Below are 26,839 nucleotides of genomic sequence, written 5' to 3'. Positions count from 1 at the left end.
ATGTAACGTTCACATCCTCTCCTGATCAAACCTGAATTGCATTGAGAGCCAGATGATAGTAAATGCCATTCAAGTGATAAGTTTCCTGCTTTTTTTTCCTTTTGTGGCTGAGTATGTTTGTACAGTTTTTTAAAAATGTGTTCATGCAATGGGACTCTCACTGACTAGGGTCAGCATGTTTTGCCCATCCCTAGTTGCCCCTTGATGAGCTGCCTTGTTGAACCTCTGCAGTTCTTGAGGTGTGCTCAGGCCCTCAGTGCCCTTACGGAAAGAATTCTAAGATTTTGACCCATTGACAGTGAAGGAACAGCGATATATTTCCAAGTCAGGATGGTGAGTGGCTTGGAGGGGAACTTGCAACTGGTAGTGTTCCAATGTATCTGCTGCCCTTGTCCTTCTAGATGTTGACCTAGACTATTCACCCTATCCATGCCCCTCTCTCTTACAAAAGATAAAAATAGTTAATATTTAGCTTTTCTCTGTTCAGCTGGAAAGGGTTTTTTTTTCTTAGCTAGTAAATGATGATGAATTTGTCGATGATGATCTTGAAGCCATGTTGTACAAGCACCAATCTGGGGACTCAAAATAAAGTGGCTACAAATGGGATGTTTCCAGAACTCTGGGAATACAGAGGCATTTTGACGTTCTATCCAAAGTAGAAATGAATTACTAGGAACATGTCTGAGATTGATTCCATGTTGAAGCTGAATCAAAGTCACTGTTAGATGTAAAATGCCCACGGCTATTGGTGCTGTCTCTAATGATAATTCTATTCCTCGTGTCAAGTTCAATCATTCTTTTGAAGTTTATTAAAGATAATGCCTTTAGCATTCGCATTTCACACTGAAATATTCCACGATGCAAAAAGAACTGCCGAACGTGAAGCTCCTTTTAAGAACGATTTCTTTTTTTTGCATGGCAACCAAGTCTGAAAGAATGACATGTGAATGATTTTTGTTTTACACGACATTGCAGGATAATGTTAAGCAGGTTCAGGAGATGAAAGTAAAATTGGAAGAACTAAAGAAGAAATCTGAAAAGGAGAAGAAAGAGTTTGTTCAAAAAGAGCAAGAGTTGAAGAATGAAGTAACGAAGCTTTATGAAAATGGGAAACGGTAACAACAAAGTATTTTTGTTGCTTTATTTTGGGAGATGTTGTTTTGCAAAAGAGATTCCAAAGTGGGTGCAGTATTGTTGTATAACAAATAATCTGGCACCTGTTTTACCATTTAATAGGATCACAGCTGTTCGGGTTGGTCTGAGGTCAGTGTTTCTGTCTCCCTGTCCATAACTTAGACTCCCTCTCAAAATTCTATCTCATTCTGCCTGGAATAAATTCAATGACCAAAACCTCCTCTGTCTTCTCGGATAGAGAATTGGACAGACTTAGCATTTTCTGGCAAAAAAAACCCTCTTCTTCTCCATCTTAAAAGTGACATCTCTTATTCTTCAACTATGTCCCTCAAAGTTGAAGAGAGTTTTTGTCTCTCCTACAAACACTTCCCTTCAGCATGCACCCTGTTAAGTTCCCTCTGGAGCTTCTAGGTTTCAGTAAGCTTACTCCTTATTCTTCAAAATATCAATGGGTAAAGGCCCAACCTAATCTACCTTCCTCCATAAAAATGGAATGAGTCCTTTCTCTAAGCTGCTTCGCAATTTTGTCATTTTTTCAAAACGAGGTCAAAATTGTCACTGTTGCTGGATTATATTCCTGGAATTCCCATCTTAATGGCACAGTGGGTGTACCCCCCCACCTGACACAGACAGCTTATCTCCACCTTCTCAAAGGTGATTAGGGATGGGCGATAAATGTTGGCCTTGCCACTAATGCCCACATCCTATGGATGAATGAAAATGGAAGTACTTCAGATGTGGTCTCACTAAGGCCCTGTACATTAGGAGTAAAACTTCCCGACTCTTTTATTCCCCTTCCCTTGCAATAAGCACCAATATTCCATTCACCAGTCTAATCACTTGCTGTCCCTGCAAACTGCTGTTTTGACCCTATGTACCACAATCCCTCTTTAGTGCAGATGTCTGCAATCTCTCCTCTCTGCATAATGTGCTGCTATTCTGTACTTCCTGCCAAAATGGACAAGTTGACATTTTCCCATCTGCTCCATCTGCAAACTTGTGATTATAACTGATACAATAGTTATTGAATTGAAGGGGCAACTTGAGCCCAGAACAGATGAGGGAAATGTGGTTGACCCTGCTTGAAAGACAGAGAGAAGTAATGAAGTTCAGCTGATATTGGGGCTCTTGGATCTGTGGGATGGTGAGATGGAAATGGTTGAAGTGAATTTATTCATAAAGCAGATAAATGTGGTTGTATCAGAGACATTGTATTTGAGAACAGTTGTTTCACACTGTATGGTATTGGGTTAAAAAAGGGGAGAAACTCAGCGTTTGAATGTTTTTTTAAGTCCCAAAATAGTTAAAGTGAGGTGATCCAGGCCATGCTGTTGGATTTACTGAGCTGGAGCTCTGATCATCTTCTTACTGTAAAAGAATTAGAATTTGCTTTATTGTCACATGTACTTGCCGAATTAGTACAGTGAAGAGTTTACAAGTCGCCATTTACGGTGTCATCTTGGGCAGCAGCGTACCTAGGTAGAATTTCTTATGTCCAGATTCTTAGGGAAGAATATGAGCAAAATAAAGAAATGTAAAGTCCAGCAATAAGTTAGAAAGATAGAGAAACAAAGAGTTCAGAAAAACAGTCCTTCTGACCCACACTGCGCTGGGAATGCAGACCGAGGCCGGGAATGCAGGCCCAGGCTGAGGCCGAGGCCGGGGGTACGGGCCCAGGCCGAGGCCAGGGGTGCGGGCCAGGACCGGGAGTGCGGGTTCAATTCTAGCTCTATCTAAGGTTACCATGAAGGCCCTGCCTTCTCAACCTTGCCCTTCACCTGAGGCAAAACAACCACCCAGTCTTCTCTTTCTCTGTCTCTCTTTCTCTGTCTCTCTCTCTCTGTCTCTCTCTCTCTGTCTGTCTCTCTCTCTCTGTCTCTCTCTCTCTGTGTCTCTCTGTCTGTCTCTCTCTCTCTGTCTCTCTCTCTCTGTCTGTCTCTCTCTGTCTGTCTCTCTCTGTCTGTCTCTCTCTGTCTGTCTCTCTCTCTCTGTCTCTCTCTCTCTGTCTCTCTCTCTCTGTCTCTCTCTCTCTTTCAAATGAGACAGCACTCTATGGACTTCTGTGACTATGGTGACTTCACTCTGATATGACGTTGCTGTTTTCAGGTCTTCACTACAGCCACATGCTCCCCCTGTTGCTGTTGCCCTTTCTGAATCAGATTGTTCAAATAACCAAGACTACCATTGTCTCCTCAGTCTGCACTGGAATCTCTAGCCTGCCCCATGATTCATTAGCAGTGAGTTGAGTATTTCCTTTCACTGACTCTTTTTCATCCCTACGAGAGGCATGGCACTTATATCTGCACATGGGCCTTCGGGTACTGCCTTTGAACCCAGGAAAGTTAATATCATGACACTGAGATGGGGGAAGGTGTCCCGCCAACTGAGCTAACCTACCCCCTACACATCGGAGTACATAACCAACATCCAACTAACACAGTACAGGAAATTTGGGTTAGGTGAGGGCAGTGAGAGACCCGCCAAATGATACCTCCATTTCTCCTTATTTTGAGCTTTAACTGAGGGGGGAAGCTGAGTGCACGTTAACCTGCTCTATTTGCAGGGATTAATAAGGTCTGACCTTTGTGGTCTTTCCAATCTTTGTCCTTATAACTGCAGACTCTGGGGTTTCTGGTATCTCAGGGAACACACAGTCTTTCTCCAAATGAGGATATGATGGATCCCAAAGGTGAACATGATCACCCCTTCCCTAAAGATCCAGCCTGAGGAACCTCCATGCAAAAGTGAGGACTGCAGATGCTGAAAATCAGAGTCTAGATTAGACTGGTGTTGGAAAAGCACAGCAGGTCAGGCAACATCCGAGGAGCAGGAAAATCGAAGTTTCGGGCAAAAGCCCTTAATCTTGATGAAGGGCTTTGCCCAAAACGTCGATTTTCCTGTTCCTGAGGAACCTCCGGTTAAAGGCTTTGATTAGGAAATCCATTAGGGACAGGCACTTTCCGAGATATGTGATTCCATCAAAAATGAGCTCTGGTACGTTTTGGTAGCTAGTTTCTGTTTGAAATGCTAAGTGCTTTGTGGCTGAGTGCCTCTTTCTATAAATGTAGGAATTACAGAGGCATTCCTGTACCTCTAAGGCTTCGTCATTATGGCAGTGACTTGGAAATGTTTCCAGCTGTCTAGAAGACTGCAACTAAAGCTTTTAAACCCTGCCCCAGTGTAAATCTGCATTAAATGGTATAGAGGTGTAATAGAGAGATCACCATGGGAATATGATGATGGCCCATCTTATTTCATTTTTCCTGAAAACTTGGAACGTTTCTCCTCCTAACAGGAGCTTCCAGCTGCTTCCTTAGTGATTTCAGGGCTTTCATCCTCACTCCTGCATTTGGATTTCTTTTCCACATACTGGTATCTCTTATCAGACTTGTTTACTGCATTGCCTACAGAGCCTTAGTGAGACAACACCCTGGGGTTATGCAGTTTTGGTCTCCTTACTGGCAGTAAAATGTACTTGCCATCAGAGGAGTGAACCAGAAGTTCACTAAACTGATCCCTCGGATGGAAGGAATATACTATAGGAAAAATTAAATAGTCTGGGCATTATTCTCTGGGATGCAGAGCTGTTGCCATTGAAAAATATACATTCTTTTAGGGCTCGAGAGAGGTGTACCAGGAAAGATGTTCCCCTGGCTAGGAACTGGAGAACCAAAAATCGCTGTCTTAGAATAAGGGGCTGAAGAGTGAGGGAAACTTCTTCAGAAAGTTAGAATTCGTGAAACGTTAGAATTCTCCACCCAGAGCCTCAGTATTTTGAAAACTGAGATCGATAGGTTTCTACGAATTAAACTCACCAAGAGATATGGGGGCAGTACAGGCAACTGTGGTTTGAAGTAAAAGGTCATATAATTGAGTGGTAGATTGGGTTTGAAGGGTTGAATGGCCTCCTTCTGTTCCTATTCCTTATGTTCTTGTAGATGTGGAGAATTCCCTAACATGCAGTTCTGAGAAAGAACAGTCAACCTGAAACATTAACCTTGATTTCTCTCCACAGATGCTGCAAGACCTGCTGAGGTTTCCCAGCAATTTCTGTTTTTGTTTCTGATTTACAGCATCCACAGTTCTTTCAGTTTTTCTTCCCTAACATTGTTTGCCCGAAACGGAGTACTTTTTGTAAGTTTGCACATGTGCCCTTTGTTTTTGTTTCCCGCTCATTGTCCCACATTCTTCATAGAACATAGAACAATACAGCGCAGTACAGGCCCTTCGGCCCTCGATGTTGCGCCGATCAAAGCCCACCTAACCTACACTAACCCACTATCCTCCATATACCTATCCAATGCCCGCTTAAATACCTATAAAGAGGGAGAGTCCACTACTGCTACTGGCAGGGCCTTCCATGATCTTACGACACGCTGAGTGAAGAACCTACCCCTAACATCAGTCCTATATCTACCCCCCCTTAATTTAAAGCTATGCCCCCTTGTAATAGCTGACTCCATACGTGGAAAAAGGTTCTCACTGTCAACCCTATCTAACCCCCTAATCATCTTGTACACCTCTATCAAATCACCCCTAAACCTTCTTTTCTCCAAAGAAAACAACCCCAAGTGCCTCAGCCTTTCCTCATAGGATCTTCCTACCATACCAGGCAACATCCTGGTAAACTTCCTCTGCACCCGTTCCAGTGCCTCCACATCCTTCCTATAGTATGGCGACCAAAACTGCACACAATATTCCAGATGCGGCCGCACCAGAGTCTTATACAACTGCAGCATGACCTCAGGACTCCGGAACTCAATTCCTCTACCAATAAAAGCCAGTACGCCATATGCCTTCTTCACTGCACTATTTACCTGGGTGGCAACTTTCAGAGATCTGTGTACATGGACACCAAGATCCCTCTGCTCTTCCACACTACCAAGTAGTCTACCATTAGCCCAGTAATCCATCTTTTTATTACTCTTACCAAAGTGAATCACTTCACACTTAGCTACATTGAACTCCATTTGCCACCTTCCTTCCCCTTGCTGGTGAAAGAGCATTGCTTATTGCTGCTGTTGTTGTAACATGATGTTGAACTCCCTCATCACAAAGAGCAGGTGATTAAACTGTCTTTTTCCAATGGTTATGGGAGCCATGATTGTTATGGGAGCAGGTTGTTAATGAGGCAACAGGGTGGGGCTGAGCAAGGCAGGTGAGAGCGTTCAGATTTGGTGTAGAGTAGTTGTCCTTTGGTATCATTTAGATCGAACATGGCAGACCAGCCAAGGAAGTGCATTCTAAAAGATGTGAACAGAGGAAATGGGATGTTTTTTTCCATGTTGATGTGGGCTACCTATATGTACAGAGCTCTAAGCAAGTCTCACAAATTAGAGTTTGTTTTTGGAGAGGTGACCAAGGACAGAGATGAAGGCAGAGCAGTAGATGTTGTCTACATGGACTTTATTGAGGCCTTTGACAAGATTCCTTATCTTATTAGAAAGGTTAGATCACGTGGGATCCAGGGATAGTTAGTCAATTGGATACAAAATTGGCTTGGTGAAGGATATAGAGGGTGATGATAGAGAGTTGCTCAGACTGGAGGCCTGTGACCAACAGTGTGTTGCAAAAGATCAGTGCTGGGCCCACTGCTATTCATCATTTACATAAATGATTTGGATGAGAATATAGGTGGCATGGTTAGTAAGTGTGCGGATAACACCAAAGTTGTGGACAGTGAAGAAGGTCATCTGAGAGTGCATCAATCAACTAGGCCAGTGGGCCGAGAAATTGCAGGTGGAGTATGAATTTAGATAGATACAAATTGTTGCATTTTGGTTAGGAAAAAACCAAGGCAGGACTTACACAGTTAATGTGGAGCCCTGGAAGTGTTGTTGAACAGAGATACCTAGGGGTCCAAGTACATTGTTCCTTGAAAGTGGCATCACAGGTAGACAGGATAGTGAAGAAGGCATTCGGCATGGTAATCTTCATCGATGAGAGCACTGAGTGCAAGATTTGGCATATCTTGTTACAGCTGTACAATGCTTTAGTATGGCTGCATTCGGAGCACTGCATACACATCTGGTCACCCTGCTATATGAAAGGTGTTACTAAACAGGAAAGGTTGCAAAACAGATTTACAAGGATGTTACCGAAACTGGAGAGTTTGAGTAATAAGGAGAGGCTGGGACTTTGTTTCCCTGGAGTGTAGGAGGCTGAGGGGTGACTTTATAGAAGTTCATAAAAACATGAATAGGGTGCATAGCTAAGGTCTTTCCCCAGAGTGGGGGAGTACAAACTAGAGAGCATAAGTTTAAGGTGAGCGGGGAAAGATTTAAAAGGGACCTGAGGGGCAACGTTTTCACCCACAGGGTGGTATGTATAAGGAACGAGCTGCCAGAGAAAGTGGGAGAGTCTGGTACAGTTACACATTCAACAGACATTTGGATGGGTACATGGTTAGGAAAAATCTAAAGGGACATGGTCAGAAGTCACACAACACCAGGTTACAGTCCAACAGGTTTATTTAAAATCACAAGCTTTCGGAGCGCTGCTGCTTTGTCAGGTGAAGTGGAGCTCCTAAGCATGGTACCCACAACTGGACACAATTCTCCAGCTGAGGTCTAACAAGTGTCTTATACAAATTCAAATCACCTCCTTACTCTTGTACTCTATGCCTCTATTAATGAAGTTGAGGACAGTGGGGGCTTTAGTAACCTCTCTCTTCACTTGGACTGCACCTTCAGTGACCTGTTCACATATACACCTAGGTCCTGCTGCTCCTGCATCCCCTTTAGAATTGTACACATCAATTCCAGAAGCATTGAGTCCAAAAACCAATGAGGTAATGGGTGAGTTATGTGTTTATAAATCACTGGTTCCATCTCAAATATCATATGCTATTGTGGAAGCCACACTTGAGCAAGGTAGTGAAGATATTAGGGAAGGTGTACAAAAGATTATCGGGAGTAATTCTGGCGATGAGAAACTTAAAGTGGATAGTTGAGAGGGGATGGGGTTTATTCTAAAAAAGAGAAGAGGTCAAGATTTTCAAAATCACAAGGAATAGTTTCCCAATTGTGAAAGGCTTGAGAAACTAATGGCACGGTTATGAAATAATTGGCAAAAGAACCAAAAGTTAATTAGGAAAAACTTTTCACATGTAGCAGTTAATACACTGTCTGAGAGTGTGGGAGACAGCTTCTTGTTTGACTAATTCTTTATGGGTATTTCTTGCAACTGTCCTTGAGTTGAAGCGCTGGATATGTCACTTTAGAAGACAATAATTTACTTCAATCATTTGGTGTCACTTTAATATTCATTAAAACTTATTCCTTGATATATTTCAGCAACATCGCTTTTTAAGAGTAATATTGTAAAATAGTTTGTCTGCATTACATTGGCTCAGAGGAGATTTTCTCTCCAATATTGCAAGAAATTTGTGTGCAGAATTCGAGGGATAAAATGTTTCACAGAACTCTGAGTGTTCAAAGCAAAACTCTACCCTCTTATGACACGACTGTCTAATTTTCAAACCCCAAAATGCTGGGATTAAGCAGTATCGGTTTGTAAGAACAGAGACCCTAATGATCTTCTCAGTCGTCCTCACTATCTGCTGTCGGGTCTGACAATCCAAGACGGTGCAATTCCCAAACCAGACAGTGATGCAGCAGCTCAGGATACTCTCAGTGAACCCTCTGTAGAATGTGGTGAAGATGGGGGTGGGGGGGGGTGGGCATTCCTCAGCCTGTGCAGAAAGTAGAGACACAATTGAGCTTTCTTGGCTATGGAGCTGGGGTTGAGGATCCAGGGGAGATTCTCCGCCAGGTGAACGCCAAGAAATTTGGTACTCTTCACTGGGGAGCTGTCGATGTCCAGCGGAGAGTGGTCACTCTGTGCTCTCCTGAAGTTAACAACCATCTCTTTCATCTTGTCCATGGTCAGAGACAGATTGTTGGCTCTGCACCAGTCTGTTAGCTGCTGCACCTCCTCTCTGTATGCTGACTCGGTGTTTGTGCTGATGAGACCCACTACTGTCATATCATCAGCGAATTTGATGATGTGATTCAAGCTGTGCATCGTTGCACAGTCGTGTGTCAGTAGGGTGAACAGCAGTGGACTGAGCACACAGCCCCGGGGGTATCCCGTGCTCAGTGTGATGGTGCTGGGGATGCTGTTCCCGATCCAGGCTGACTGAGGTCTTCCAGTGAGGAAGTCCAGGATCCAGTTACACTGGGAGGTCATTGTGGGGTGGTGGGTGAGGGTGGGGTGGGGTGGGACAAATGGACTTCCTCGCTGCCACATCGTTTCATGCCTCAAACCGTGTGTGGACATTGTTCAACGTATCTGGGAGGGTGGCATCACCAGCAGAAACATGCAATGCTGTTCTGTGGTTGGTGATGGCTGGATGTAAGAGTGGCTTAATGTTTAAAGGAGGGCCAACCTGACCCAGGCCATCAAAGAGGCGACTAGATTAGATTAGATTAGATTACTTACAGTGTGGAAACAGGCCCTTCGGCCCAACAAGTCCACACCGCCCCGCCGAAGTGCGACCCACCCATACCCCTACATCTACCCCTTAGCTAACACTACGGGCAATTTAGCATGGCCAATTCACCTGACCTGCACATCTTTGGACTGTGGGAGGAAACTGGAGCACCCGGAGGAAACCCACACAGACACGGGGAGAATGTGCAAACTCCACACAGTCAGTCGCCTGAGGTGGGAATTGAACCCGGGTCTCTGGCGCTGTGAGGCAGCAGTGCTAACCACTGTGCCACCGTGCTGCCCACCGTGCATACGCACAGAGAATACACAGCCACTCTCAGGACAGCAGCGTTATGTGGAGCGTGTGGAAGGGCATCCAGCCATCACCAACCACAGAACAGCATTGCATGTTTCTGCTGGTGATGCCACCCTCCCAGATACGTTGAACAATGTCCACACACGGTTTGAGGCATGAAACGATGTGGCAGCGAGGAAGTCCATTTGTCCCACCCCACCCCACCCTCACCCACCACCCCACAATGACCTCCCAGTGTAACTGGATCCTGGACTTCCTCACTGGAAGACCTCAGTCAGCCTGGATCGGGAACAGCATCCCCAGCACCATCACACTGAGCACGGGATACCCCCGGGGCTGTGTGCTCAGTCCACTGCTGTTCACCCTACTGACACACGACTGTGCAACGATGCACAGCTTGAATCACATCATCAAATTCGCTGATGATATGACAATAGTGGGTCTCATCAGCACAAACACCGAGTCAGCATACAGAGAGGAGGTGCAGCAGCTAACGGACTGGTGCAGAGCCAACAATCTGTCTCTGACCATGGACAAGATGAAAGAGATGGTTGTTAACTTCAGGAGAGCACAGAGTGACCACTCTCCGCTGGACATCGACAGCTCCCCAGTGAAGAGTACCAAATTTCTTGGCGTTCACCTGGCGGAGAATCTCCCCTGGATCCTCAACCCCAGCTCCATAGCCAAGAAAGCTCAATTGTGTCTCTACTTTCTGCACAGGCTGAGGAATGCCCACCCCCCCCACCCCCATCTTCACCACATTCTACAGAGGGTTCACTGAGAGTATCCTGAGCTGCTGCATCACTGTCTGGTTTGGGAATTGCACCGTCTTGGATTGTCAGACCCGACAGCAGATAGTGAGGACGGCTGAGAAGATCATTAGGGTCTCTGTTCCCTCCACGACAGACATGTACACCACACGCTGCATCCAAAAGGCTAAGAGCATTGTGAAAGACCCCACACACCCCTCACTCAAGCTCTTCTCCCTCCTGCCATCTGGCAGAAGATACCAGAGCATTTGGTCTCTCACGGTCAGACTGTGCAACGGTTTCTCCTCCCAAGCCATCAGGCTCCTTACCTCAGTATGATCGGACTCTTTCCCATCTGAAATTCTTTGTCCGATTTCTAATTGCTGCTAGAAAAATGTCTATTATTTATCATTCTTCTATTACACTGTAACTTGCATGTTTTGCACTTCTTATGCACTTCATACCATGTACGAGTGTGTAGTTTGTGCTACAGTCCATGTAGTACCCTCGTCCTGGAGGAACACTGTCTTGTTTTTACTTTCTCCGTTGTATAAGGTAGAAATGACAAACAAAGCTACTCTACTTAAGGGTCAAATCAAAATAATACACTGGAAAATCATGTTTTCTTGCGGATATTGATAACATTTATAATGGGTCAAACAGTTAAGATTTGCTGTGTCTGGAATCACAAGCGAGGTAAAGGTGAAACATTCCCCACCCTAAAAAGGCATTAGTGAACCAGATGGGTTTTTACAACAGTTGGTGGCCACCATTACTACATTCCAGATTTGTTTGAATTGAAAATACCACCAGTTGCCCTGACAGGATTTCGTTCCATGTTCCCAGAGCTTTTTCTTGGGGTTTCTGGATTGTAAGTTCAGTGATGATACCACTGCTCAACTTCCTTCCCCCTTATTAAAGCTACCAAAATGGAATTGGATTTTATCTGAAAAAGGATGTATGTCCAGTTTTTTTGGGAGAAAGCAGGACAATGATTCTTATTGATTTGTTTGTTTGGAGAGTTGATGAAAAGGGGCAGTTTATTCACACAGAGGGCGGTACGTGTATGGAATGAGCTGTCAGAGAAAGTGGTGGAGGCTGGTACAATTACAACATGTAAAAGGTCTCTGGATGGGTATATGAATAGGAAGGGTTCAGAGGGATACGGACCAAATGCTGGCAAATGGGACTGGATCAATTTAGGATATCTGGTCAGCACAGATGAGTTGGATTCTGCTTCCATGCTGAATAAATGACATGATGGGCTAGGTCTGAACTGATTCTTGTGCAGTTTTAAGATGTGGGGCAGAAGGTTTAGAGGGGAATGTGAGGAAAAACTTTTTCATTCACAAGGTGGTGGGAATCTGGAATTCACTGTCTATAAAGGTAGAAGAGATAGAAACCTTCATAACATTTAAGAAGTATATAGATACACACTTGTGATACAGGCATACAGGGCTATGGACCAGAGCTGAAAAATCGGATTAGGATAGTTAGGTGTTCGTTTTTAACTGATGTAGACGAGATAGACCAAAGGGCCATTTTCTGTACTGTAGATCTTTATGACTCTCTGACATAAAATGGCTGTTTTCACAGATGATTGATTTCATGAGAATTTGTTTCTGTGACAAGAAGACGACACAATAACTGATGAGAAGTAATATGCACACTTTGAGTTTTGCAATCTAAAGCCAGTTATTAGCTGAAATAACTTTTTACAGCTTAGAAAGGTAGCAGATGATTTTCCTCCATTTCTTCCTCCACAGATGTTGCCTACCCTGTCGAGTGTTTCTAGTTTTTGCTCCAAATTGACTCTTGTCCTTATTTTCCAGTCTGACCCCTATCCATTCAATGCAATCCTCTCTCTCTGTCTTTCTTTGTTTGTTTGTAGGCTGATGAAGGAGCAGGAAGAAAAGGGCAACTTGATTGCCATTCTGATCAGCGATCAATCAGACAAGAAGTAAGTCTTTGTTTTTCTTGATCTAGATAGAAGCTTTTTGAAGAAGTGACAAAGAAGATTGATGAAGCCGGGGGGTGGGGTGGGGGGGAGGCGGGGGAGGGGGTGGACATTGACTATATGGACTTCAGCAAGGCATTCAACACAATTCTTTATGGTAGACTGATTAGCATGGAATACAGGGAGATCTAGTCATTTGGATACAGAACTGGCTCAAAGGTAGAAGACAGAGGGTGGTTGTTTTTCAGACTAGACAACCTCTGACCGACAGTGTGCCACAAGGATTGGTGTTGGGTCCACTGCTTTCATCATTTACATAAATGATTTAGATGTAAACATAGGAGGTACAGTTAGTAAGCTGACAGATGACACCAAAATTGGAGGTGTGGTGGACAGCGAAGCAGGTTATCTAAGAGTAAAACGGGATCTTGATCAGATGGGTCGAGGAGTGGCAGATGGTGTTTAGATAAATGTGAGGTGTTGCATTTTGTTAAGGCAAATCAGGGCAGGACTTGTACATTTAATGGTAAGGTCCTGGGAAGTGTCGCTAAACAAAAAGATCTTGGAGTGCAGGTATATAGCTCCTTGAAAGTGGAGTCACGGATAGACAGGCTAGTGGAGAAAGTTTTTGGTATGCTTACCTGTATTGGTCAGTGCATTGAGTATAGGAGAAAATGAGGACTGCAAATGGAGATCAGAGTCAAAAGATGTGCTGCTGGAAAAGCACAGCAGGTCAGGCAGCATCCGAGGAGCAAGAGAGTTCCTGATGAAGGGCTAATACCCGAAACGTCGGCTCTCCTGCTCCTCAGATGCTGCCTGACCTGCTGTGCTTTTCCAGCACCACACCTTTAGGCATTGAATATAAGAGTTGGGAAGTCATGTTGTGGTTGTGCAGGATATTAGTTCGGCTACTTTTGGAATATTATGTTCACTTCTGGTCTCCCTGCTATAGGAATGATGTTGTTAAATTTGAAAGGGTTCAGAAAAGATTTGCAAAGATGTTGCTGGGGTTGGAGGATTTCAGTTTTGGCAAGAGTCTGAGTAGGTTGGGGCTATTTTTCCTGGAGCATCAGAGTTTGAGATTTATAAAGTAGTGAAGGACATGGATAGGGTGTTAGGGAAGGTCTTCTTCTGAGAGTAGCAGAGTCCAAAGCTGGGAGGCATAGAATAAAGGAGAAAGATATAAAAGGGATCTAAGGGGTAACTTTCTCCTGCAGAGGATGTTGCATGTATGGAATGAGCTGCCAGAAGGAGTGATGGAGGCTGGTACAATTACAACATTTTAAAAGGCACCTGGATGGGTACGTGAATGGAAAGGGTTGAGAGAAATATGGGCCAAGTGCTGACGAATGGAGCTAGATTTATTTGGAATATTTGGTTGGCATGAATGAGTTGGACCGGGGGGATCTGTTTCCTTTCTACACAACACTGTGACTATGAATGAGTGCTAATGAGGCTGAAACAATATTGTCCTGAGTTTCTCCAGGGTAACACTGACCATATCTGTGCAATCTGTCTGAAATTTGGGAAGCTCAGTGCAAGCAATCATGGAATCTTAAACACAGTCTTTCATGCTAATTGGAAGATTATTAGTCTGGAAGCTGACTGTCCAGCCCAGATCAAGTTTCTTAGCGTTGCACTTGTGTCTGTTTCCCAACCTTCAAGCAAAGTCTTCACATTCAGCTGTTTGTTTTGGTTGCAAAGGCACTTAAAGGCACGTGTTAAAAGCCTTTGAATGTAACTAAAAACAAAATTACTAAAATTACCAGTTTATGTAAATCTCTCTAATTTTTTTAAGTTCCTTTCAGTTACCTAAAATCTGATCATTTTGGCAATGAATGGGCACTTTGATGAAACACTTTTTTGTGACAAATCCACTTCAATTTACTTCAATCAATTGGTGTCATTTTAATACTCGTTAAAACTCATCCCTCGCCGTGTTTCAGCGACATTGCTTCTTCAGAGTCATGTTCTAAAATACTTTGTTAGCATTACACTGGCTCATAGGAGATTTTATATCCAATATTGCAAGAGATTTGTGTGCAGAACTCAAGGGATAAAACATGTCACAGAACTAACAGTTCTCTGATCGTGCTCAAAGCAAAAATCTACCCTGTTATGACATGACTGCCTAATTTTCAAACCCCAAAATGCTGGGAATTATGCAGTATGTGTGGTAACAATGGTTTAACAACTAAGGATCAAATCAAAAGAATATGCTGAAAAATCATGTTGTCTTGTAGCTACTGATGACATTTCTACCCCAATATTCTGATTCTTTTGCCTTGTCTTTAGGGGTAAAAACATGTGTGAGCACCTGGAAGATGCAGTTTTAATACTTTTGCAAAGCTGTTTGCATAATTTCTTGAAAGTGACAGGGTAGATAGAGAGAACCATTAGTCTAGGCATCATTAACAGGGACATGGAGTGTAGGAGGAAAGAGGTTATGCTGAACTGATACAGGACACTGGTTAATCCTCATCTGGAGCACTGTGTACAGTTCTGAGCGTTACATTTTACAGAGGATGCGAACAAATCGGAGACTATGGTTTATGAAATAGTTCCAGTGATGAGGATAGATTGGAGAATTTCCACCTGTTTTCCTTCCAAAGGAAATGGCTGAGGGGGGGATTTGATAGATATTTTCAAAATCATGAGGGGACTGGACAGAGTAGCAAAGAAACATATCGTAAAAGGATCAAGAAACAGAGCACGCAATTGATTTGCAAAAGAAGCAGATATGAGGTGAGAAAGGAATATTGTCACATGGCAAGTGGACTGGGTTTCGAGTGTGCTGCCTGGAATTGTTTTCATTTGAAGAAGTCATCAGACAATGTGATTGGTTACAAGGGTTTGGCACGAGGTCAGAGCAGGTGAAGAGACACTGGGCCAAATGGCCTTCTGCACTGTAACAATTCTGGGGGAGGTTGACTTCAGCACGTGTGTGAATTAAAGCTTGTGACTTGACTGATCATTGCAGGGAGAAGTTAAATGAGGATTTGGCAAAACTGAGGCTCAAGCATCAGGACCTTAACAAGAAAGTTCTGGAAGAGACCGAGCGAGCCTTGAAAGCTGAGGTCAGTGTGCTTTGCCTCAGACGATGTTATGACATTGGGGTTTAGGTTATAGAGTTGGAGGAACACAGCAGGTCTGGCAACATCTGTGCAGAGAAAGCAGAGTTAACGTTTCGGGTTGAGTGACCCTCAGAAAACCGTTCTGAAGAAGGAGCACTGGATTCGGAGCGTTAACTCTGCTTTCTCTCCACAGATGCTGCCAGACCTGCTGAACTTTTCCAAACATTTCTGTTTTTCTCCCTTCTTCAGAACCCAGTTACAAATGATAATGTTCCCTTTTGGCCTGAACTAGGTAATTGAACCTTTTCATATGTATGTTTTATCAATCCCTGTCAAAGGTTTGCCACTGGTAAATGGAACCACGTGTGATTTGTTAGTCCTCTTTAGTTAACAAAGACTTCATATCCCCTTAAAGTGGCACAGTGGTATTACCACTAAACTATCTAATATCCCAAGCAATGGTCTTGGCACCTGGGTTCGATTCCTGCCCTGGCAGAAAGTGAGTTTGAATTCAATTTTTTTAAAAATCTGGAATTAAGCATTTACCAATGAAACCTTTTTTTTTGGAAAAAGCCATCTGGTCCATTAGTTTTCTTGAGGAAGGTAAGCTGCCATCTTTATCAGGTTTGGCCTACATGTAACTCCAGACCCACACTACATGGCTGACTCTTGACTACAGACCTGTTTCTACGAATTAGGGATGGACAATAAATGCTGGCCCAGCCAGTGCACCCACATCCCGTGGGTGAAAAAGAAATGCTGGGATTAGGTTTGGTCCAGGTAGTTTGCCTTAGAACACAGGAGGAGGCAGTTCAGCCCCTCGGCCCTGCTCCACCATATATTACGATCATGGCTGATCTTATCTCAGCCTCAACTCCACTTTCCTGCCCACTCCCCATAACCCTTTAATCCCTTACAAACAAAAAATATGTCTATTTCCTCCTCAAATATATTCAGTGTCCCGGTGTCTAATGCTCTCTCGAGTCATGAATGTGACGGATTCAAGAGAGAAGCAATTCCTCTTCATCTCTGTCTAAATCTGCTTTAAGATTTGCTTATGAAAGCAGAATGATGATTATGAGGCTGTTCCTCTCACATCAGATCCGCATTCAATTCAACAATGCTATTGTCTCGTACTCTTGTTTCTAAGTGTCTGTAAAGCTTGCCCTGTGTGATCCTTTGTCATTGCTGGGTCAGTTTCCCCATCAAATTTCAACTGGAACTACCTTAATCTCACAGGCCTCAGAAGTTCAGGAAGAAGATCTTTCACTGCCTTTTTAAATTCGACTAACGATGGACAATATACACTGTCCTTTCCAGCAACACCCACCTCCTGACAACGAGGAATAAATAATACATAAAAATAACTTTGCCTTTACTTTCAGCAAATCATCATGAATGCTTCTGCTGTTGCAGGTTCAATCCCTGGAGAGCAAGAAGGAGTTTGCAGTTATGATGCTGGACAAAGCAGCGAGTGAAGCAGAACTACAGATTCATAGCTTGAGGTCAGTGTCTAACTGTTGCAAATCAATCTTTAATCTTGCTCAGCTAGACTCGCTGCTTTCTTATGAAATGACTGATGCGAAACGAAAGTAAAGGAATTCATTAGACCTGTGTTCCAGCAAATTCAAAAGAGCTTGGTGCACAGACTGGCTCTGGGATGAATAGTTTGCTTTCGTGTGTGTCCTTGAATTTCTTTCATTTAACATTTGGGATCCTGAAAAATCCCTTTTTGACAGTAACTGGACAGCAGAACAGTCTGATTGGGCCTTGGAACACTCCAGGAAAGCAGCACTTCCTGAAGCACCTATTTCTTCAGCATAGCCCGGCTTTGTGACTCTGTCACTGGCAGTGGCTACATTACACAAGATATGTCTTGTTTTGCACTGCCCTCTTCACCCCGATGAGCAATAACCAGAAATAAAAAGGTTTCATTTGTTTGTTTTGCTTTTTCAGCTCCATTCCAGGAAGGTCGAGCCTGGTACTCGATTGGCGGAGAAGGCTACATGACATCCAGGTGCAAAAGGAGAATATCAAGGTAAGGTTTGGGTGGCCCCTCTGTGGTGGAGAGCTGTCTTGGTGTTGTACCATTGGATAACAGGCCTAGCATGCACTCACTGGAAAGTAGCGAACAGTGTGTTGTCTTAGTAATGTTGTCAGATTGACATATGTTCCAGGCTGTATGGGAAAATGGAACAATTTGAAAGATGTCTGAAAGAGCTGTACAGACAGTAAAGTATTTCTGACGTGTTGCCGTTATTGTAATGTAGGAGACACATCAGCCAATTTAACCACAGCAAGGCCTCCACACATTGCATTGTACTGCGACCATTTGTTTTTTATGGATGTTGATTGAGAGATAGGTATTGACTCAGAGTCCAGGGGTAACTCTTTGAAATAGTGCATGGAGATGTTTTACACCTACCTGAGCACCTCATTTTATCAGCTCATCAATCACACAAAGCACCTCCGACAGTGCAGCACTCCCTCAGTACTGCACTGCTGTTTCAGCATTGTTCTCATGTGCTGGAGTGGGACTTAGAGTCACAGAGATGTACAGCACAGAAACAGACCCTTCAGTCCAACCAGATATCCTGACCTAGTCTAGTTCCCTTTGCCAGCACTTGGCCCATATCCCTATTCCTGTACCCATCCTGTACCCTTCTTATTCCTGTACCCATCCAGATGCCTTTTAAATGTTGTAATTGTACCAGCCTCCACCACTTCCTCTGGCAGCTCATTCCATACACGCACAACTCCATGTGTGAAAAGGTTGCCCCTTAGGTCCGTTTTATATCTTTCCCACCTCACTCTAAAGCTATGCCCTCTAGTTCTGGACTCCATCACTCCAAGGAAAAGGCCCTGTCTATTTACCTTCTCCATGCTCCTCATGATTGAACTGAGAACCTTACGAATGTTGGCATGAGTCTAACCAGTGTTCCTCCTCCTCCACCTTGGGCAGACCCGAGGGATCAAGAGTGACTTGATTCCATGAAATGATAAGGATAGGAATAGTCCATTTGGTCCTTCAAGCCTGCTGCACTCTTCAATATTATCGTGGCAGATCATTCCAACTCATTGCCCTGTTCCTGCCTCTGTCCATACTCTTTGATCCCTTTATCCCTAAGAACTATCTCTATCTCCTTATTGAAAATGATCAAAGTTTTGGCCTTCAACTGCTTTCTGTGGCTGAGAATTTGTGACTCACCACTCTCTGGGTGAAGCCATTTCTCCTCATCTCAGTCCTAAATGGTCCACCCTATATCTTTTAACACTGTGGAGTATTTGCAGAAACACCTAGGTCCTGGAGCAAATTAATGAACGCTCAAAGAGAGAGGCTCGCTACTCAGTGGATGTTGGAATGGCTGATGAGTTCAGTCCATGATTTGCCAAGCGAGGTGGGGGGATGAGGCTGTCACTTGAAGGCCCATGTTTTTACCGGTTTACGCACTGTCTCTGACCAGTGCACTCCCCTGACAACAACATCTCTCCGTTTGTTCAGTTCCCTCTCGGACGAGCCTGTTGCATTTTGGTCAGTCTTCCCCTGAGTCGACGGGGGACATTTGATTGCTTCAGGGATGCTCTGGGGACAGCTCTGAACCTTTACACTGCCCTCCAGGAGGTCTGTGAGCAAGGTGACCTCAGGGTGAAGCAGTTATTTTGGGAGTCTGGGGCCAGTTGGAATGACAAATCCTACCCAGCGGAATTGGTAATGATGGCTAAACGTCTTGATGCCAGGGAGAGGACCCATCTTTCAATCCAGTGGAGGATCTTGCAAACATCTCCAGTGTGGGATGTCTAGCACATGTAGGAACATGGGGATCACTGCTGACCAGTGACCCGCCACCTACCAGCTGAGCCAGAGTTAGCATTTCAAAGTAAATGTAAACCACGTGTTTCTGTGACATGGTAATGAAAAAAATGCTCGAAATATGCAACCTGTCTGTCAGAGACTCAAAGGGATAAATGGAGTTTGGATTTTTCGGTTGAGTATATCTTTCGGACTGACAAGGGATTTTGAAATTTGTGATTTACAGTTTTCCTTTCATCTTGGTTTGTTTTGTGTCTGGTTCTTCAGTCCTTCGATTCATCCTTCAGAAAGCTTCACCTGAAACTCCAGAGACTGCCTTTCTCTTTGTACTGTTGGCAGCCTCAGAGTGTATTCCTGGCAGCTGTGAGTTCTGTTTCAAGTTTTCGGTGCTCAGCACTTTCTTCTTGCCACCTCGCCTCAGAGTTTATTCATTTGCTCCAGAACCAAGTGTTTCTGCAAGTACTAGATCTGGCCACTAGATGGGGAATCTCTCCTTTAGGTGCCAAGCACCCCACTTGCTGTGTGGGATTAACTGTATCACAAGTCACCTTGACATTCTTCAGTCACTACAGTTTCTATCTGCACTTCTCTAAAGATCCATAGCCTGGATTCTTAATGTTTTGTGCTGGTGGTCTACAGAAGACAACACAGTAACTCTCCAGATCATTCCATCCTCTCCCTTTTTGTTTTAAATTCCCTCACAGGGTGCGGGCATTTGAGTTTAAGTAGCATTTGTTACCTATCCCTCATTACCCAGAGGGCAGTTAAGAGTTAACCACATTGCTGTGGGTCTGGATTCACACATAGGTAAGGATGGCAGTTTTCTTTCCTTTAAGGACATTACTGAACCATTAGTGAACTGACAATCGACAATGGTTTCATGGTTCTCATTAGACTCTTAATTAGGTTCCAGATTTTTATTGAAATCAAATTCCACCATCTGCCGTGGCGGGATTTGAACCTTGGTCCCCGGAACTTTGCCTGGATTAGCAATCCAGCAATATTGCCACTAGGCTGTTGCGTCCCCTGTGATCCATTATTGATTGTAGCTATGCCTTGGTGGGTGTCACTGTCCCCTCTGAGTTAGAAAATTATAAAATGATGCAGCACAGAGAGAAGCCATTCAGTCCATTGTGCTTATGCTAGCTGTTTGATAAAGATCTCACTCCACTATTTTTCTCCATTTTCTTTTTCCTTTTTATTTATTAACCCAGTTTTGAAAGTTATTGGCTCTGTTTCTGCCCTTTTAGACAGAGAATTCCAAATTAGAACAACTTGCAGTGGAGTGAAAAAGATTTCCTCATTGGAATGTAATGAGATCTGTGTAAATGATGATCCTGTAACTCATGACCTGATTCTAACATCAGTAAGAGAGAAGACACCAATCCAGAATGAGCATGTGAAGAGAGAGGTCTTAGACACTGCACTAGGTAGCATATTTGGTAACCAGTCTTCTACACGTTTAAATAAATGTGTTCGAGTATATAGTGCAACAGAAGAGTCTTCATTAGAGATAAGGAGCAGATAGCCTCCATGATGGGGGATTTCAAGATTAGGTGGCACATTTTTAAGGTGAGAGGAGACAGATTTTAAAAAAGACATGGGAGGTAATTATTTTTTACAGAGGGTGAGTTGTGGGTAGAATAAACTTCCTGAGAAAGTGGTGAATGTGGGTATAATTACAACATTTAAAAGACATTTGGTTAAGTACATGAATTAGAAAGGTTTGGTGGGCCAGGACCAGGCAGGTGGTACCAGTTTAGTTTGGGATTACGTTTGATACAGACTGATTGGACCGAAGGGTCTGTTTTCATACTGTATAACTCTATGACTAAGACCATGGATTCTCAGTAGTGGTATTGGCTGAAAGCACAAGAGAGACTATGCATGTTACCTCTGATCCGTATGCCAATCCTGTAAACTGCATGTTCTCTGACTAACAACCCTTCTATTTCTCCTTATTTGCTCTAAGCAAATCATTAATGAAATGGAACGCTTTTCTCAAATAATCCCCCATAATCATCAGTATTCAAAGGAGAATAGCCTAACTTCATGTGGGCTCAGGTTTTATTGCAAAGACCGGAACACATGAATGTAGATGACTCTGTGTTGTGATACTGTGTGAGTGCCACACTGTCTGCAGTGTCATCTTTCGGATGGGCTGTTAAACTCTGTACCTAGTTCCCTGGCACTATTTTGAAATAATGCTGGTAAGAAACCCCACCTTGTTTCTAGGACAATCGATCCTTCGAATAACGTCTCAAACAGACCATCTGCTTATTATCTCATTGATATTTACAGGACCTTACTGTGTGCAAATTGGGGTGTCATGTCTCCTGTCTTACAGCAGTGACAGCTGTTAGTATCCCAGCAATACTGGGCAAATCAGTCATCGTGAAACCTGGTTTGATGTACAATAAGTTTTATTGTTGCTGCTTGTTTACTCTGTTATTCAGCTATTGACCATGTTCACAAGGAGCTGCCAATGTACCTTTTTTCAAAAAAAAACATAAATGTTATGCAAAAAGAAAAATACAAAACTTGTCATGCCATGTCAAACTATGTGAAACGATCTTATTACAAATATCTGAATGAAAGTTTAATCCTTTTACCCGAACAACAAGATTGAAGTGCCATGTCACTCTTTTGCCATTGCTAAGTATCTGCTCAGACTGCATGGCTAGAGTTATTTTGTGGAGCTTTATTTTCTCGTGACTCCTAAATTGCTAATTTCCGAGTAGTCACATGGGTTTTCCATGCATTCAACCGTCAACAGTTTTCTGGCCATTTTCTCTCTAACCCAAGACTTCAGTCTCTTGAGGACCCACAGACACAGACTAATTCGGTGATTTTCTGAATGTACCTTTGTCATTGGACATTTGTTGCTGGAGAACAGCAACAATACCTTTGTCATTGGACATATTGTTGCCTGTTTTTAACAGATTGAAGCTTTAAATTCCAGATCTCCTCCACCGCTGTAAATCATCGTTGAGGAAGAATGTCTCAACAAACCTGGCATTTCCCGGCACCAAAACTCAAATTCAAAAATGAAACTAAAACTATGTCTTCCCCTCTCTTAACGCACACAACTTAGAGAACAAATCATAGCAAGACATAATTCTTCCACTTCACAATTCAAGCATTCAAGTACTAATAATCTATTACAAGCCTTCTTCTCAATAGACTTCAAATATGCTTAGTTGATTGTAAAGTGCTTTGGGACGCCTGAAGATGCTACAGAAATGCAAGTTTTTTTTCTAATGTGTCTTGCTCTATGATTTCTGCTCACAGAATCAATATGAGGGTCACATTCAGCTGGTGAAGAATGGCGCAAAGCTCAGCAGTCTTCCTCACATACATTCGCCAGTAATACAACCTGCTCCTGCAGAGGTACTTTAAGAGTATTCTGTAACGTTGTAATTCAGGCACAGTTCTGAAGGCGAGTCATTAGGCTCAAACATTAACACTTTCTCAGTCCACAGGTCTGCAGAGTTTCTGTAGCACTTTCTGTTTTATTTCAGATCTTCAGCGTCCGCGGTACAGGTGCACAATACTTTATTTGAAATGTTCGGAACCGGCTGGTTTTCGGAATTCAGAATTTTTCGAATTTCAGGATAAGTGATAGGTTGATGGTGAAATTTTTAAAAATCTTACTGGAGGAGCAGACTCACTCAGTAAAACGGGCCTTGAGAGAGAATTGAGGCCTGCTGGTGCTGGGCCACGTCCTGCTGGTGCTGGGCCACGTCCTGCTGGTGCTGGGCCACGCCCTGCTGGTGCTGGGCCACGCCGCATCTGAATGCCATGCATCGAGTGGGTGTGGAGTTGGGTTAACTGTTTGCACGCCATACAACCTTGTTAATGAGATTAAAAAAAACTTCACACAAAAGCCTTCGGACTTCGGAGCTTTTCGGATTTCGGAATTTCGGATAAAGGATTGTCTACCTGTATTTTGCTTTTGTTTGGGTGCTCCTGTACGATTGTTTACGTGGCGGCACGGTGGCACAGTGGTTAGCACTGCTGCCTTACAGCGCAAGAGATCCAGGTTCAATTCCCGCCTCAGGCAACTGTCTGTGTGGAGTTTGCACATTCTCCCCGTGTCTGCGTGGGTTTCCTCCGGGTGCTCCGGTTTCCTCCCACAGTCCAAAAATGTGCTGGTTAGGTGAATTGGCCATGCTAAATTGCCCGTAGTGTTAGGTGAAGGGGTAAATGTAGGGGAATGGGTCTGGGTGGGTTGCTGTTCAGAGGGTCATTGTGGACTTGTTGGGCCGAAGGGCCTGTTTCCACACTGTAAGTAATCTAATCTGAATCGTGTTAGCATTTGTGATAATGTTGCTGAAATGACTGATGTGTTAACGCAGTGCCAGTGTCAACTTGGTATGAATGTACTCAGTAACTCTGAAATCCACTGCAGTTGTAATTTCTACAACCTTAGGTCAGAAAAACTGCGGTATGTAGGAAACAGGGTCAGGAGCTCTATGTGTGGTTCCATGAGCCTGCTCCTCCATTCAGTGAGATCATGGCTGGATTTCAACATCATCATCACTTTTCCTGCTTACCTCTTGATCCCCAAAGTCCAGTTGATGAGTAGACTTGATTATTTGAATGTGTAGAGCTCTTCAGAAAATTCCAGTGTTTCACAGCCTTCTGAGTGAATAAATTTCTCTTTGTCACGGTTCAAGATGGCTGGATCCTTACACTTGAGCCCATGGCACTTATTTCAACTGAAGGAGAGGAAGCAACCTGTCTGCGTCTCCTTATCAAACTCCCTCAGCATGACTTGGAGATCAGCTCTCATTCTTCCAGAGGCAGACAGCACGGAAACAGACCCTTCGGCCCAACTCATTCATGCCAGCCAGATTTCATAAACTGAACTAGTCCCATTTTCCTGCATTTGGCCCTTATCTCTCAAAGTTTTGACTCTATGTCTTTTGACTGTTGCGATTGTACCTGCCACTATCCCTTCCTCTGGCAGCTCATTTCAAACACGCACTGCCCTCCTGTGTGGAAAAAGTTGATCCTCCTGTCCCTTTTAAATCTTTCACCTGTCAACCTAAAACAATACCCTCTAGATTTGGACACCCTTACCCTGGGGAAAAATATTGGCTATTTACCTTATACATGCTCCTTGTGATTTTATAAATCTCTATAAGGTCACCCCTCAGCCTCCGACGCTCCAGGGAATAAAGTCCCAGCTTTGTCTACAACTCAAACCTTCCAGTCTCAGTAACATCCTCGTAAATCTTTTCTGCAACCTTTCCAGTTGAATAAAATCCTTCCTATAGCAGGGTGATCAAAATTGTACACAATACTCCAAACGTGGCCTTACCAAAGTCTTGTACAGCTGTAACACAATGTTCCAACTTCTATACTCAATTTTTTGACTGATGAAGGCAAACATGCCAAATGCCGCCTTCATCACCTTGTCTATCTGTGACCCACTTTCAAGGAAATATGTACCTGTACCCCTAGGTCCTTCTGTTTGATAATGCTCTCCAGGGCCCTGCCCTTAACTGAGTAAGTCCTGCCTTGGTTTGTCTTACCAAAATGCAACACCTCACATGTATCTGAATTAAACGCCATCTGCCATTCCTTGGCCCAGTTGATCAAGATTGCATTTTTCTCTTAGCCTCCTTCACTGTCCACTATACCACCAGTTTTGGTGTCATCTGCAAGCATGCTAACCATGTTTCTTGTATTCTCATCCAAATCATTTTTATAAATGATGAGTAACAGAGATATTAGTGGAAGAATGGACCCCAATTTGTATAATTCTTAACTAGATTAGATTAGAATAGATTCCCTACAGTGTGGAAACAGGCCCTTTGGCCCAACCAGTCCACACCGACCCTCCGAAGAACAGCCCACCCAGACCTATTTCCCTCTGGCTAATGCACCTAACCCTATGGGCAATTTAGCATGGGCAGTCCACCTGACCTGCACATCTTTGGATTGTGGGAGGAAACCCACACAGACACGGGGAGAATGTGCAAACTCCACACAGACAGTCACCCGAGGCTAGAATGTCGCAGGCAATTCTCTCACTTGAGAGGGGTGAAAACACACCGGCCTCAAACTTCCTCAGAGACTCTGGTGTTTTCCTGCTTTGGATTCAAAAACTTAGTAAATTCATGTGAAATTCCCTTGGCTTCTATTTTACTCCATGATCCCGTTTAAAAGCCTAACCTCGGGAGCAACGCTGATGCATGGGCTGAAACAGTTTGACCCTAACTGTAACCCCATTACTCTGCTACAGTATTATTCTGTTTGCTGTGACTGACCTGCTTCCATAGGTGTCGTGTTAACAATCAGAAAGATCTATGTAGTTCCCTTAAGTTACTGACTAGAATTTGCCTTGAAGCCAAACAATATCCTTATTATTTGATTTCTGTTTCCTCTTTTTAACTGGTAGCCTGAATTAGTGCTCCAAAGAACGTGGCAGAACCCTCAAGTTCCCTTCACGGCATCGTTTTATCCAGCTCCGGTATCAACGATGAACCTTCCAGCTGCGCGGTTTGCCCCGGGCCACGTAGCACAGTCAGAGTTTGCCGGCCGGAGCACCCAACCAGTTTCCAACCCCGCTACGAAACTGGAAAAACTCCTGGAAAAGCTGGAGGCTAGATTTCCAAACTGTAGCAGGTATGCTCATCGTGAACACCCATCATTTGGCAGCTCCGTTAAATCTGACGGGTAAACTGTGGAGCCTCACAATGCAATGTTTCTCCACCAGTGCTCAATGTTGTGTCAGACGTGCATGGCATGTTTTCATTATTTGGGAATCGTGGAGGGAAGGTTGGTTTCAGTTTTCAATTCAGTGAAGCTCTGACCTTTTGTTTTAAAGAAGGTCAGGATGTCGTTTTGTTCAATGTGTTAAAATCAACATTTCTAAGGTGTCATATGACTTCAGCTAGATGAACAGCAAGTCTTCTGGGGAGATAATTGTTAGAATGTTTGCTGCCTTGAGTTTTACAAACTGGAGAGGGGTTTAGGGGCTGGTCTTCAGCAAGAATAGCTCCACAATAGCAGAGGTCTAGGAACCTCCAAATGGTCAGAGCTTGGGAGAGAGGTCCTTAGTTGCTTAAAAAGAAGCCAGAAATTGAAGCTGTGAAGGTGTCAGAGAGGAACACTTCCTACAAGGTTTTTAAGGGCTCCATGTTCGATAATAAGTGAGCTGAGTTAGCATTTTGTTTAAAGATCTTTGAAATACACATTAACTAAGGAAAATAGCATTGAGAGAATGCAGAAATTTGACTAAAAGAAACCTATTATCCAGCTGTGTTAGCTGAGCAAGAAACTTAAACTTAGAATGAGAGGTGAGTCTTCATTGAGGTGTCTATGGGTTATTGCTGAGGTAAAAGGAATTAATCT

The 26,839-nt window shown here is 43.6% G+C and overlaps 1 protein-coding gene across 1 annotated transcript in view; it reads left to right on the top strand.

Moving 5' to 3' along the window:
* rnf214 (ring finger protein 214) overlaps positions 1-26,839 on the top strand; it is a 67,347-nt gene that overhangs the window by 27,632 nt on the left and 12,876 nt on the right. The window contains exons 8-14 of the mRNA XM_072593339.1: positions 976-1,115; positions 12,524-12,592; positions 15,570-15,666; positions 17,080-17,168; positions 17,620-17,701; positions 22,766-22,864; positions 25,884-26,110. Coding sequence (XP_072449440.1) covers positions 976-1,115; positions 12,524-12,592; positions 15,570-15,666; positions 17,080-17,168; positions 17,620-17,701; positions 22,766-22,864; positions 25,884-26,110 — 803 coding nt within the window. The remainder of the gene's footprint in view (positions 1-975; positions 1,116-12,523; positions 12,593-15,569; positions 15,667-17,079; positions 17,169-17,619; positions 17,702-22,765; positions 22,865-25,883; positions 26,111-26,839) is intronic.

Source organism: Chiloscyllium punctatum, chromosome 23 (assembly GCF_047496795.1).
Source record: "Chiloscyllium punctatum isolate Juve2018m chromosome 23, sChiPun1.3, whole genome shotgun sequence".
Taxonomy (NCBI): domain Eukaryota; kingdom Metazoa; phylum Chordata; class Chondrichthyes; order Orectolobiformes; family Hemiscylliidae; genus Chiloscyllium; species Chiloscyllium punctatum.
Note: the sequence above shows the minus strand (reverse complement) of the source record. Positions and strands in the feature narration are given on the sequence as shown.